The sequence below is a fragment of the Astatotilapia calliptera genome, chromosome 14 (assembly GCF_964374335.1).
Source record: "Astatotilapia calliptera chromosome 14, fAstCal68.1, whole genome shotgun sequence".
Lineage (NCBI taxonomy): Eukaryota > Metazoa > Chordata > Actinopteri > Cichliformes > Cichlidae > Astatotilapia > Astatotilapia calliptera.
In genome coordinates, this window is record NC_137435.1 from 10,354,828 (window position 1) to 10,370,291 (window position 15,464).

The 15,464-nt window shown below is 42.3% G+C and overlaps 1 protein-coding gene across 12 annotated transcripts in view; it reads left to right on the forward strand.

Moving 5' to 3' along the window:
• The window catches only part of robo2 (roundabout, axon guidance receptor, homolog 2 (Drosophila)), a 291,837-nt gene that overhangs the window by 135,322 nt on the left and 141,051 nt on the right, over window positions 1–15,464 (forward strand). For 2 of the 12 annotated variants that reach the window (XM_080289179.1, XM_080289180.1), the window contains exon 1: window positions 3,382–4,131. The exons of 9 other annotated variants lie outside the window; for them this stretch is intronic. In XM_080289179.1, coding sequence (XP_080145305.1) covers window positions 4,077–4,131 — 55 coding nt within the window. In that variant the 5' untranslated portion in view covers window positions 3,382–4,076. Of the gene's footprint in view, window positions 1–3,334; window positions 4,132–15,464 lie in introns of those variants that run through there. One more of the 12 variants, XM_026191421.2, reaches the window with a different exon arrangement.

The window sequence follows — 15,464 nt, forward strand, 5'->3', positions numbered from 1 at the left end:
GTAGCACTTTGTGTTCGCAGCGCTTTAGTATAACCTGAGCCTCATCATGGACAATTCTTAGTGAGAAAAAAACTGCAATAATTAAAGGGTGGAGCATTTCATATGTAGGCTGATCATGTCAGTTGTTGTATTGATTTGCAAACTAATATTTTGAATACTTATATTTGCCATAAAAGTAAGTGGACTTGACCAATTAATGCCATGTCATTTGACAAGTAGACGAGGATGGATGAATGTAGGTCAACCGTCCCAATGAATGGCTCCACCCATGGATCCGTCAATGAGCAGATGTTCTGGGGACATTAATGGGTAATTATCTGATTGATTATTAGTTTTGATTTAATTAAAAACACATAATTGCACACAAAAACATGACAGAAATTAGTTTAGGTCAAAACAAATGATTCATTTCAGCATCTGGTGGTAAATTCATATATATGTTGTCTCTTTGTGGAAAATAAGGTGCACTTGCATGCTTTTAATATATTGGAGTCCTGCGTTTTTAATGCACTCGTTCCAAACCGCTGCTCCTGATTTGCTTTCCCCCCACTGACGTCAGCCTCATTTGTTTGTGGTTACACCTCATCTGCAAGCTTTCAGTTTTTGAAATGAAAGAACTAATCAACCCAAGCAAACCTTGTTTGTCAGTAATATTATAAATGTCACCCTAATGAAAGATTTGTAATGTACTTCCAGCAGTGGAATGAAGCATAATCAGAATCAGAATCAGAATCAGAAAGGGTTTTATTGCCAAATGTTGAGCAGGTTTACAACATTAGGAAATTGCTGCGGTGCTTCAGTGCAAACATACTGTCATAAAAATATAAAAATAAGAATAAGAATTAAAAGTGCTAAGTGGATAGATATATACATGATATATACATGAGTGCAGGTGGTGATCAGTGCCAAACATGGAATGATGCAGTGAACACAGCGTAGGGTCATGTGTTAGTGGTGGGAACAGTCATACGGTTATTGTTCATGTGTCCGACAGCAGAGGGGAAGAAACTGTTCTTATGGCGAGAGGTTCTGGTGCGAATGGACCGGAGCCTCCTGCCTGAGGGGAGCAGGTCAAACAGACTGTGTCCAGGGTGAGAAGGGTCTTGTATCCTGGTGTCCGTGAGTTATCAGTCCGTTGCGTATGCCCCCCAAACTCATTTTTATGTAACATGCCTTGTCCTGAGTAAACACAGCCTCCAGTTTAATTAAAATAAATCCACTTTGAGCTGATATTTAGAAAGCCACAAAATATCACTGCTTGTGCTACAGATAAAGTGATTGAGAGTGGGGAATAAAAGGCTGGGCTTGGGGGAGAATTACACTCTACTTACTTTTCCATCAATGAAGCCATACACTCCATTGTTTATGTTTGAAGTGGGCTTTTCTTTTTCGTAAATGACCTTTCTCCAGTTCCCTTTTTTCTCCCTCTCCTCTCTTTTATTTGCCTTCAACCCTCAGCAACACTGATGACACAATAAATTTCTGTTTGCCTCTTTGTGTGTCTGTTTGTGGCTGCATGCATTTGCTAGAATCTAGGACACTGGAGAGACACTGAGAAGACAGCATTTGCATGCAGCTCACAAACATATTAAAATATGAAGACAAATCACTGTGTCTGGCCAGCTGACAATGCTCCCTGCAACGAGAGCCAGCTAGCAAACTTACAGCATGTCGCAGTTCCCCGTAAGGCCTTTACAGGGCAAGCTTCGACATGTAGCTCAACAAACAAACAGAAGAAAAAAGTGGCCGTGAGCAGTCAAAGCTATCATTAAAGGCGGTGGAAGTGTTTCCTTCTGCCACAGCTATTCGATCATGTGCCTTAGCCTGTATATTGTTTTTAGTGGGAGAGCAGGGCTTTCAAACACATCTTGGGGGCACATATGTTGGGCTTTGTTGTATGGCTGACTTTGATGTAAATCACAAAATGAGAAATCCAAGCCTTTCAGCCCACACTTCTGCTAATGTTGCGTCCATTCAGAGGAGAAACAAAGCACCAACTTGTTAGATTGTGCGTTCCATCTTTTTACACTGGTGTGCCCAGAGCTGTATTCTTTAATTTGCAAGCATGCTTATTTATTGCTTTGTGCCATTTTTGCTTTCTGAAAGTCGTTTGAATTACACAATATACTGACTGGGGAAATGAAATGATAATACTTTGGTACAAATTTTGGAAAACAGTTTGTCAGCGTAATCATAACTTTTTGATGTAAAACAGTGCATTCGGCTTGTTATTTCCTAACATAGAAGATTTGAGATTTGCGTGCTGAAATTGCCCCTTAGGTGTGGCATTTATCAAATCATGTGAATTCATCTACTTGATATAACACAGCAATGCACGCAGTCTCCAAGTTTTCTTATATCCGTCACACTCCTGTTGGGTCTCCATATGCTGTACCATGGCTGTATACGGCTTCGTAGGCCGGTATTAAAAAAAAGAGAGCATGGTAACAAGAAGGTAGCCATAGCTGACACCAGTAGGGGGAGCTCACAGTTCATAGCTCCCCCGTAATAAACCCTGTACGGAAACATGCAGAAGGCTGCTGCGCGGTAGTTCAGACCACATACACGAACCTCCCCTCTATCTCTGACCATCAGCACATCTCTGGTCCTCCTTGTTGTTTCCAATCATGATTTGGCCATGATTAAAATTGGACTGCAATAATGTTGTTCTCTGCATTCCGTGTGTGCGTCTGCATATCTCGCCCTTAAAAAGACATTTGTGTATTTATTTGTTGGTATGCAGAGCTGCTCCTCTCCTCATCCTGGGGCAGGGCCTCGGTCAATCAGTCATTGATTTCTGACAAAGATCATATTTACAATTCTGCTTCAGTATCTCAATGGATTAATATCCTCATGCTATTCAGCTTATAATTTCCCAGCAAGTGTAATTTGCCTGCGTTCAAATATGGAATATATTGATTAGCAGCTTTATCATATGATGAATGAATTCCATTCATAAAATAACGTGATTCTTATGTTATCCTGTTTTCGTTTTCCACCCTTTTACCGCTGTTGCCTGTGCAGATGTAGTTGTTGGCCCCACTAGGAAATGTTTCAGTAAATAAGATGCTTAAACTCCTTGATGTCTTAAGATAACATTGTTCTCCAACATCCAGCCCTGTGGTGAACAATGACTGCACTTGAGGCTGTAAACGTATAAAAAGTTAAACTCCTAATGTGTAAACATTCAAATATGTGTAAAGTGGTTTTATGGCTTTATTATCCTCCCTCTTTCTCTCTCTCTGCTTGAAATGCTTATCTTGATTATCACAACTTAAGAGAGATTCGGGCTGACATCCAAACTCTCCTCGTTCTCAAACCACTAGGCTGCTCTCTCTTCGTCTCGCTCCTGATTTCGCGAACCGATCCTTGTTTTGTGCGAGTGCGTCGAGCTTCAGTGTGGTGGGCTGCGGGCTGTGCGCAGAGACCGTGCGCTCCTAGCGGCCGCGCTGTTGAAACCCAAAGGCAGAAAGAGAGGAGGATGTTGAACTGTAGAATGACTGTACATTTACAGCGCTGAGCACATGGGTCTTTCGGGAGCTGCTTCTCGCTACAATAACACAACTTTCTGGAAATGCATGATAGCTGAAGTTTGGTTTGCTGCCGAGTCGTCTCTCCAACTATGGAGACGTCGCTGAAGATTTGAAAGGTGCCAGAGACGCGTCTCAAGGACCCGATAACGAGCGGAGAAGTATAGATACTATGCTGTGTTTTCCAGTGTGGACTTAAATTACCTTTCTTTCAGACTCTGTTCGTTACAGCGTGTACAGTAGGTCATCTTGTCAAACAGCAGAGACTGCAGAGGAACTCACGGGGCAAGCAGGGATAATATCCAAAGACCGAGAGTTTGGATTCAAGGTTCGCTGTGTATTTACATCCCGCTCTGCTCCGGGTAAACTACTACTTTAAATGGATCCTCTCTGTTTCTGGACCTTAACACTGGCTTTTGTCAGTAAATAGGGCCCATCCATAACTCCTAGAAACACGGAATTGACTTGATTGTCATTTTGGACATCTTTCTTTCTGTAGTGAAATCGAGGATTTACGCGCCCGCCGTGGATGGTTAATATGCTAGTATGGGTCCGCTAGCGTTCATCCTTGTCAGTGGACTACTGTATTTTCAAGTTGATGGTAAGTTACTAAACGCGTTGTTGTGTAAAACTCCTTAAATATATTATAATGTTCTGTTCTTCCCTGACTCCGCAAGTCCCTGCCGTGCAACACCCAGTTTAAAGCCAATTTTGTTTCTCATTTATTTTACAGTTTAATTATTATAATAATAATAAGTCGCCATCAGCATTGGCTTTTGGGTGATAACATGACGAGCTTGTGGAGTTTTTATTTAAATGAATTTACATCTCCTCAGTGCTTATTTTTCATTTTCTTCTCTTTTTTCATCCACTAAAGTCGAAGCAAAAAAAACGAAGAAATGCTTAAAACCAACAAAAAAGCTCCTCCCAAGAGGCTAAAATCGGAGCAAAGATTAGGTGTATTTTCTTTTTATATGCAACAGATGAGAAAAAGCTGTTCAATATAATATAGAACCATAGCTCATACCATGACAGAACACTTTAAATGTGTTTTGAAACACTTCTGACTGTGACACAGGTTTTAGAGAAAGCTGAATATAAATGATTTCCAGGTTCTGTCACAGCGGCTACAGGTATTTCCATTGCAGAGGTGAGAGAGACCCTTTTGGAAAAGGAAAATACAGAACGTATCAAACATATGAGATTCGATGTGGTATAAATGGAAGTAGTGCTGTATAAAACAGACAGTAGCCTAGTTCTGCTCTGTAAATTTGGGGGTCATTGGCCTGCTTCTTATATATGCTATGATTGTACAATACTCAGTGTCTGCACTCTGCACTACATGGCGTGGTTTCTGTGCTTTAGGTTTTCAGAGCTGTGGTTGTGCATTGTGGTGTAAGCTGACCTAAACCAAATCTGGAACAGTGCCACAGTTTATTATTTCCATTTGTTTGATTAATGTTTAATGATGATGTGGATTACAGACAAGATTGATTCATTTCTGCAGCCAAAAGCTCCTGCCCTCTTGATCCAGTCTACCACTGAGTGCCCAGTCAGCATCTTTATATTACATGCTTCTCAGGATTCTCTGGCCTACAAGGGAACTAGTTTAATAGAGGAATTAAAACAGCTTCAGCTAGAGAGTTAATGTAATGACTCACAGCAATCATCAAAATAGGACAGCTTAGGTGACGGAAATCGTGATTGGAATGGGTCCAACCTGTGACTGGCGAAACGATAATCGGTATTAAGATGTATTACCTTCAAATTCCGTGGTCTGCTTTCATTTTAGTGCTTCTTTTGAAAAGGACACACCTTTTTTTCAGTGGTCTTGCACACTGTCTGCACAGACAATCAGAGGCTTATAATCAAAGAATGAGAAAAGAATACTTCTGACGAGTCTCGTGCTGGGTCATTATATTATCATACGTGAGTGATGATTCACACATATGTTTGTATTGCATTGTTTGCTCAGCTTATCCATATGTGAACCAGTTTTTTTTGTTGCCCCTGAATGCAAGAGTCTGTAAGGTCCCATTTTTTCTTTTCTTTTGCCTGTCAACCCACGCTTTTGTTCCTCACAGCTGCAAGTTTTGGTTCTGAAGCGTCTTAGTTCAGTGTCCACGTTTAGTAGTTTGCAAATCAAGTCTCCTTTCTTCTGGGAATTGAATTTTTTTCCCCTTGGCCTTTTTTGGTGTTTTTTACTCTGTTCAGCCACTGGTTGCTAAGCAGTAGCTGATGGCATTGCTAGCTGGACAGAGAGAGAGAGAGCACATCTCCCAGGGAGCAGTGGATCTTCCCAATCATTTGCCTGTCACCCTCCTCCCCCCTCTGTCTTGCTCTCCTATTCCATCCCAGCAGAACTCACCCATCACCCAGCCTTTTAAGAGGTAATCTTAGGGTCCATGGAGAGGGAGGAGCTTCCACTAAGAGTCCACTTGGGCAGACAAAAAGGCCTGGAGTTGCATTCACTGGGCTGCATAGCCAACAAAGCCAAGACTTGTGAATGGCGTCAGTCACTGTTTAGTGTGCTGTGATTAATACTGCTAGTGTGCAGGAGAGGACTGATACTGGGAGGGAATAGGTGGAGAAAGTGGATGTGTGTTGGCTGTTGTTGGCCAGAGTTGGAAGACATTTAGTGACCCGAGACAAGTTGTGCATCTGAAAACAGTTTTTTTTGTATGAAAAGGCCCACTGCAGTAGGATATACTTTCTGGAATACACATGTCTGCAGCTGTTTTTGTTATCTTACAAACTCTGCTGTGTTGCTTTTGAAGCTGGTTTAGAACATGCTTTGCATAGTGGACATGCACTCCTGACCCTTTGCTATTTTGAGATCTCCTGCATGCCTGTGTCTGATGTAGGAGCTGGTGACATCACATTCATCCTGGGTGATACACCAAGAGGTGCTGAAATAAGGACCAACTTAAATATGTCAAGGAGGCTGTTTAGATGGCCGTTTGGGGATGGGGTCGTTTCTGTGGATAGTGTGTAGTTTTTGATTCACCAGCGGGGTTGGGGCTTCACTAATGCTGAGTCAAGAGAAACTCAAACCAGGAGAGCGCGCGTGTGCGTGTGTTATGGAAAGGAGGAGGGACAGAATGGGTGCAATCAAATCTAAAAACTGAGAGAAGAGTGGTTTAACAATACAATCTTTTAAATATAAATTGCAAGGCTGATGCTTTATTACCGAAGAACACTGCAAACTAACAACTCTGTTGATGGTTATGATTAAATGAGAGAGGTTTATAGTGCTGGCCTATAATGGAAAGTAAGCCCAGATTAAAATAGTCTAGGTGAATGATGAGGCAGGCTGAGGTCATTGTGTAAGAGCCATTGCGATTCGTGCCCCAAATGTGATTGTTCTGCTCGAGCTGGCAGTGTTTAGGCAGTGTTATTGTAATTGCGGTTCATTTGCTGGAATGGTGTTGCTGTAATGGTGAACCTTCATCTCAAATGTACAGGAAAGTCCCCTCTCTACTGTCTCCCATAGTCTCATCACTGTCAAGGAAGTCGCCTTGCTCTTCGCCATGAAGCGCTACTGTTTATTCTCTGATTAACATCAAAAATGAGTTAAGACAACAAGACTGAAGCTGGTAATCATAATACAAAGTGACAGAATAGGGAACGAGGAAATGGGATGCGGTGAGCACTTGTCCAGTAAAAATCAGCTTCCTGATCCTTTTGTGCCATTTAAGTGATAAGTGTTACTTGGCCGGTAACGTTGTCATGTCATCTCCTATGATGTTTTAACAGCCAAGTCTGGCTGCTCAGTGGTTCGTGTTTCAACAGCGATCACTTCACACATTCAACACGTGATAGAGTAAAGTTTGAGCTCTCCATAATTCTTTTAAATCACAAAAATAATGCCGTGTGATCACTGAGATATAAGAGGATTCACAGCTGTTTTAAATTCTTGAAACACGATAGGTAGTGTCTTTGCAGTTTCATGGTGCAGATGTGGGAGAGAAAATGTCAGCTTCAGACAATGCACATGGCTGGTTTTCCTCTAAGACCAGCAAAATGGAGGGAAGGTAATGCCACTTTTCCCTGTTTTACCTCCGCTTTATTAAGCCCCAGTCAAGCATACCCCTGACATTTACAGAGCAGAATTGCACAGAGAAAAAGACAAAATAACTGAGAGATTACAACAGGACCAAGTAGAGGTTTAACACTGTTAGGTAGACAGCTAGTGTCTTTCCTCCCACAATATATATTTTCAGATCTTCCCACAGTCTTGCTCTTCCCCTGTATCTCACGTACACACATACTGTCATTGCTCAGGTATCCCATCAGTGGCGGTGTCAATGAGGGTGGAATTCAAACAATGAGGAGTTTATTGTACACCTGTGATAGGAGCATAAAGTGGGAGTGTGTTTAGGTTGGGGTGGGGGAGGAGTGATATGATGACTAGAGATGACTAAAGCAGGTAAAACAAGTGGTAAGGGCCTTCACCTGTCTCACACACCTGTACTTATAGAATACACACCTGTGCTTACCGCCTGGGCCCCAGAGCACAGATATAAGCCTCAGTCTGTTCTGTCATCGTCTTTGTTTCGCAAACAGCAGATTAAAAGTTGTAAGGGGGCCAGCAGTAAATAAAGGTGCCGTTATATAAATCAGGATGTGCAGGATGTGTTACTCATTTACACTGTGGAGTTGATGAGCAGTCCTATCAGGAAAAATGTAACTGTCGTAAGAGCACGGCAAAACAACATGACATAAGGACTGAGTATAACAGAAGCCGGTAGTGATGTGAACATGGAAGGGACTGAGTGTTTGTCTTATCTGTGTTTTCATGTTCCAAGCTGCACTGAAATGTTTTTGGGGAAAGCATTTATTTACTCTGTGTCCCGTTGCCCTCACCCTGCCCTCTGTTTGGCTGTCTCACAGCAACCTTCAGATAGGAGGAAGGGATGTCAAGGTTGAGTGACTCATGGAAGTACATGGAACTGTATAATCCATGCTTTTAGGATAAAGCCCCCTACACAAACAAACACAGATACACAAATCCACCGTAAACTTACAGACCATACAGATCTATACTGGCAAACATAAAGTGATTGCAGGAGGATAAAGCAAGAAGAAATAATGCACAATTACAACATTGGGGGGATGTATGTGTTTTTAATTTTTGACGTTTTAAGCCAAAAAACAAAACATACTCTCTTGTTCTTCATTGTTAAGACTTTGTGTGACAGTTGTGCCTGAGCTGAGTATCTCACCAGTGTTTTAAAGATGAGGTCAGGTCTGGTGATAAAAATGCATGAGCTGTCTCGCAGTGCAAGACATATGAAGATGGACAGCCAGAGTACGACACTCAAGCACACATCCATCACGCGCAGCAGTAGTCCAGCACAGCTGTAATGCTGCTCAGAGTGGTGGAGCCACTGAATAAGTGTCTTGTTCCACCGTCTTCATCTCCTGCTCGGTCTATGGATCACCTAGCCATGACAGCTATCCAGCTTTTCTTACCTGAAGCTAACTGGAGGATAAAAACCTTTAGAAATACAAAGACTCCAGACTATAGACCATCACCTCATTAGAGTAGTGTTTCAGAGCAGAGGCTATCACTTTGATGATGCACAAATGAAAAATGCACGCATCTCTCTCTGTCAGTACTGTAGGAACCTGTTCTTGTCGTGTCCTTGCTGGGAAAAGAAAAAAATGGCACCCCACTGCTTTGTAAACCTAGTCACCATGACCCGGGGCGAGTTGATTTACTGTATATAATGACTCCTGGTGAGACTGGCTTTGTGGTTGAAGTTTCAGTGTGGAACGTGGCATCAGCCAAGTGTCACAACCGTTTCGGTGAAGAGGACAAAAGCCCTAATCACATCCTTGAACATTTGAACTCTCCACTTTCACTTCCAGGATGGTGGTGATTTTTTTTTCTGCATAGCTGCTCCCGGGCATTTGTCACTGAGAGGCTATGCAACACAGAGCCAGCTCCAGAATTATGAACTGCTGTAGGAGTGTGCGGGTAAATGTGTTTTGGAAACACTATTAATAACCATCAAAGTCTTGTTTTGTGTTAGCGTGGATACATGGGCCTCAATAAACTGAATGAGTCCTCTTCCACTTACTGCTGGCACCCTTGACCCTGTATCCCAAAGCAAGACCACACTAAATGTCTTGTGGTATAAAAATTTAATAAATCTTATTCTGACTTGCTTGGCTGCACCTTAAAAAAGGAAGTATCAGAGCCGGTGCTTTGCTTTCTGAGTTTATCGGTTGGATGGTGTGGTTATAGCTCTTATTTTTCATGTTTCCATCTGGAGTTAAGCTTATCTAAGGACCACTGGAGTGCTTGACATGCAGGGAGGACCAATGAGTTTTTATATTTCCTTGCTTTTTTTACAACTTGGGTAAGAAATCCTCTTAAAAACATTTTGGGTTTGACCTCTGTCCTGTGAAATAATATCATTCGTTTTGAGAAAATACTTATTTTTTGTTTGTGCGCTTACATAGGAGGCTCAGGTTAGTTATTTACCTTCTGACTACCTGATGTCTCTGTGTGACATACATATGCTCATCCTGAAGAGGACTCAGCTGAATGAAATGCTTGTGGTTAGATAGCAGAGAGATACTGTTTCTGAACACATCAGTCCTGGTTTTGGCCTTTCTGTTTAGTCTCTTTTTTTTGTTTTCTCCTGAAAAACTCCACAGCTAAATTTAAGTTAAATTAAGGTTTCTATTATTTGAATAGCTTATTATTTTGAGTGCTTTATGAAAAGTGTGTCAGTATCTCCCAGCCTAACTGTAGGCAGCTAAATAAGTCTATTTAGGATTAGTCAGTCCACTTACTGCAAAGTCACACAGTCACAGCTCAACACCATGTGTCACCTACACCCTTCTCTATCCCCCTCCACATTTGATCAAAATCTATATTTTTTAATTTCTGTTAACACCTGAAAGTGATTTTGAGTCAGCTGTCTTTACAATTACACGCACTCTGCACACACGATATACCATGAAAAGATAGATCTAAACACTGCTGCTTTCTTATCTAATTTGTAGAACATTTACAGAGATTAAAATGACCAAAGAAAATTGGACTCTATTACGATTGCTTATTACTGATGATCATTGCATGACTGGAGCAAGTGAACATTACCTTAACTGTAAGGGATTCTTTGTAGTGGAATAGGAAGGGGAGACTGGGCTGGAATTGAAATCGTTGAGTTTCCAAGCACACAACTTTAATATCAAGGTTACTGTCATGGTGCAAAGCAAAGGCCAACAGTCAAATGCTAGAGCAGAGGCTCTTCAAAAGGATCTGCAGGAAAAAAGAGAGGTTTGAAAAAGGTGGGGTGGCGCAGTGAGCTACACGCTTCACTGGCCCAGGAATCGGAAATCATTTAATCTGCATCACGCAGTTTAGTATCCCTACCAGTGGCCTGACAGCCCCACAGAACTAGCACTGTACTCCTTGTACTAATCAGTCCATACAAAGAGAGGAAGCAGCACGCTTGTCAACACTTTTCCCTTTACAATAAAGCAGTCTTAACTGTTTTTACGTTATCCTGCTCTTCCTCCTTTAGTATCTTGTTGCAAGTCAGCGATCTCCGCTCTTTTGAGACGAGGCAAGTGCTGAAAAGTGATAACATCGCCTTTTCTGTGCATGGATACTCATAGTAGGGTGGAGAGTAAGAATGGGGGAAAACAAGGTTGAAACTCCTTGAAATACAAGCAATGTGAATCAGCCCTTTGCAGTAAAATCAGATATTCTGTTTCCCACAGTTATCTATTTATATATTCCATCTGCATGGGGGAGAGAGTAAATACATGGATGCAAAGTCAATTTGACCCCACCTCGACATTGCCTGAAATACACTCAGAATGGAATTCTATCTGATATTTGTTAGAGGCAAGCATGGATACATTGAGGGGTTGGGAGCAGCTCATAGAATTACCCCTGTGTTTGCTTTCAAAGTATGGATCCTAGCAGGAGAAGAGAGGAGCAGTATGCGGAGCACTGAGGTGGAACAGACTCCATCATGTGAGCCAGTTACCTAGTTGAAACCCCTCCCTCTCTTGAAACAGAAGATGAAGCGGAGGAATCTGCTCTGCACCTGTGAACACTCTTCATTTCACTCTGTGTGTCTTCAGTTTGAGGATTCTGCTGTATCGAGTGGCTGGCCGGATGCGCTGGACTGGGCTGGGCTCCAGCAGATACAGCAGGATGTCTCCAGTGACACCTCACTGAGATGGGCTGTTTGTCTGGTATTGGAGTATACTGGCGCTCATGCGCTGTGACGCCACTGACAGCTTGGCATAAAGAAGATGAATTTCGGGTGCAGAACGGGCTGCTTGGAAGTGTCACGGCAGGGCCGGTGCTGAGGCGTAGAGGGCCAGTAACATCCGTCTTTCACCATCACCAGTTTCCCCCTGCTGCTTTATCGTATTTCCCCTTTGATGACATGACGGATATGACTCAGTCACCCTCACAGTGAGGACAGCATGTAACAGGACAGGGAGCAAGTGAAATGGACAGAGGGATATGGGGAGGTAGAGGCGGAGATGCATAGAGAGAAGGAGATCGAGTGGGAGGTTGAAGAGAAGTGGAGAGAGTTGGGAGAAGTGGGAGGCAGAGGGAGGGTATACTTCAGATTGGACAACATGGATCTAATGCATAATTCATTCACTCTGAAAATTCTTTGAGGTTTTCTTTTTTTTTTTTTTTTGGACACTTTTATATTCACTCAGTCCACTGGGTTTCAGCACTTTCTGCCCGAAATACCTCGGCCTTTTCCACATTATAATATTACTGCATTCCTGGCCCGGACCTTGGTTTTTTCTGTTTGATGTTTTATGGCGCTTTGGTGACCAAAACTTTTTGCCTTGGTCTGGGGTTGCCATTGGTTACCTCTGATTAGCATGCATCTGTTGGTAGAATAATTAATATCTCTTTGGGGAGCCCTTCCTTCAGTGCTCTTCCTGTGACTGGTGTGTGTATTGATTTGGTTGGTGGGAGAATTTCTCCTGGGAGCTAATAAAAATAATTACAAAAAGATCATCAAAGGCCTGGCCTTCTGTTGCACACATGAATAAATATGTGACAAAGATAACAGAAAAGACCAGTTCTAGGTGTGTGGTCAGTGGTAATGCAGGAGAATGAGTTGTAGTTAAGCAGCTTTTTATCTCGGATTTAAAGGACAAATGTTACCCATCTTATCTTGTTTAACCTATATGTTTTTCAGTTATATTTCAATGCTAACGTCACATATTGGTTGAAACACTATAGCGGGAGAAAAGCGGGTGCTCAAATACTGCACATTTCTTGGATAACAGCACAGCGAAATTGCATCCATTTCAGTGAAACTGACATAAGTAGACGGGAAGAAAAAAGGCAGAAAAGAATCAGCTTCTGGTTCAGTAATCCCTCTCTGATTTAATTCCCTGTCTGTGTGCTTGTTTGTTTGTTCTGTGGTTCCTACTTTTTTCCAAAAGTGGATGACTGCACAGCAGTGGTGAAAAGTAATGGCGGTATTATTGCAGACAGGGGGAAACACAGCATTTTGATTGGAGCGTGTGCCCTGAGACCCAGTGAAGTGCACTCGCCTCAGCTCAGAGAGCACTTGATTGCACAGCACCAATGATCACATTAAAAGGGCAACAGAAAGCCCATTTACCGTAAAGAGAGTGGGAAAAGGGGCCCAATAGGAAGCTGAAAATTGACTTTCGCTCCTGTGAGGAGTTAGGTCTGATGGCTCAACAGTGGGAATGTATATAAAGTTTTTTAATTTGATATTTTTGGACAGTGCACATTCAGGGACATTCATGGAAGCCACATGAGGGCTGTAGTAGATACACTCGCTTAAGCTTGTGCAAATATTTTCTTTGCACTTTTCAAAGTGAAACTGCTCACAAGGTTTATGTGTTGAAGTTTTTCAGTATTGAGATTAATGGGTCATTTTCAAACCATATTCCACAGCATATGGATGTGCTTTTAACCTCTACACCTGACTCAGGAAGGACACTGACCAGTCACGTCTGGCCTTCTGTGCACCCAGCTTAGCTTTTTTTGGCAGTGAAAGGACAATTGTAGAGGCATCTGCTGTGTTCATTTCCACAGGAAAGAGGAGACCAGATGGAGACTCAAGGTTTAAGTGATTAGAAAGCAGTAGATTGGAATACAAATTGGATTCAAAGAAATTAGACTGATAGAAATCGAATAGAGTCACTGCAGTTTAGTCATGTCCATTGGCCTTAGCGGAAAGCCACTGCACGATTTGTGGATTATTGGGGAAGCAGATGCTCCAATGAGATAAGAATAAATGTGCGTTTGACACTGGATCTGAGGGAGAAGGGGGCCTACATGACTGTCCTTTATCTTGCCCTCCATTTATCAATGTCACAGTGTTAATTACTGCTTAATCTATTAAGTCACTTATTGCCAGAATACAAACTTGCTCTTTGCCCTCTCTGTGACAGGAAAATTGGCTGCTGGCTAGGTTATTGTTCCCTACTTTTGGTGAAAAAGATAGCAAGAAAAATACCTTAGATTTTTGTTCCAAACACCAGCTATACTTCTTCAGTTTTCCACATAATACCAATGAGATTAGATCATGGACTCTGGGGACAGAATATTACCTACCCCTCTACTACAGATCGCTGTCTGTGGCACCAGTTAGTGCAAGACACCAGGCCTGATCACTAATCAATGACAGGGAAATGGAGGGAATTAGCCCAAATTAGGAAGAAGAGAGAACAGACTGCCTCCTGTTCAGGGGTCAATATGTCCCTATCTGATCCCTGATTCCTGACATTTTGTGGACTAGTGCACATTTCCAGACTAAATCTGTGTGTTTTGTGTGTGTTTGTGTGTACATATGCACACACATCCACCACACTTGGTCTTTGAAGTGGATTTTATGCTGACCAGCAGGTTTCTGCTGGCTCGTGTCCCTTTGCCTGTAGACTCATGAGGAGAAAAGACCTCGGTACAGCTTGTCCTGGTTTCCCCTGGGAGGTTGAAGTGTAACGGGTGGTGGGATGTGCAAAACCCAGCCAAACAAAGAGCTGAAACCACCGCTGTTATGCTTGCATCCTGTGTTCAAATTACCCCTTACATAAGCACAAAGGCCTATGTGGTATACTGCACTTCTGTGCAGCAGGCATCATTCTATTACCCCACTGTACTGCCCCCAGGGAAGGGCACAATCATCAACTCTGCTCAATCACATGCACACCTGCAACAGCTCATTTTAAGACAAAGAGCTGAGCTCTTAACTTAAGGCAACACTGAGTGGTTAACATTTAGCTGTCAACTGAAGCAGAGTTATTGATGAGGTATTGAATGGTTCAAAAGAAAAAAGGGTTGTTGGAAAACTGTGCCTCATTCCCCATTCCCTTTGCTGTGTCTTTGATTGCTGGATCAGACTGTTTGATTGTTGCATGGTTCCCATGGCTTCCTTGATATAAGAGTGTGTGCGTGCGTTTGTGTGGCCTACAGCCTCTTATCACCATGGGTAAGACCTGGTCACAGACACACTGCGCACTCTGACTCGGGGAGCATTATCTTAACTGCCAGGCTCCAAAAGCTTACCCACTGTAAGCTCTAATGAAAAGGAGTGGGCCAAGGTTTTCAACCACAGGGGATTAGCATTTGACATTAGTCTGGACCCCAACATTCATATTCACATCACATGCCTGCTTTTTGCATAGTGAACTCCCACTTTTCCTGACTTTTTCTGAAAACCAAATATAGAGGGCAGATAAACAGCATAATGTGGGTCTATGTGTGTAATTCTAATGTAAGCTAACTGTATGCCTTCATTCACTGTTTGCCTGTAAGTTCCATTACTCTCAAGCTCTTGCATGGGCTGAGAAGAGCAGATAGAATTTTTTTTTGACTAACCTGTTATGGTTATTAAAAGCTTTAATAGGCTTTTATTACAAGCTTCCATCCCAAGTCAGATATATAAAGGC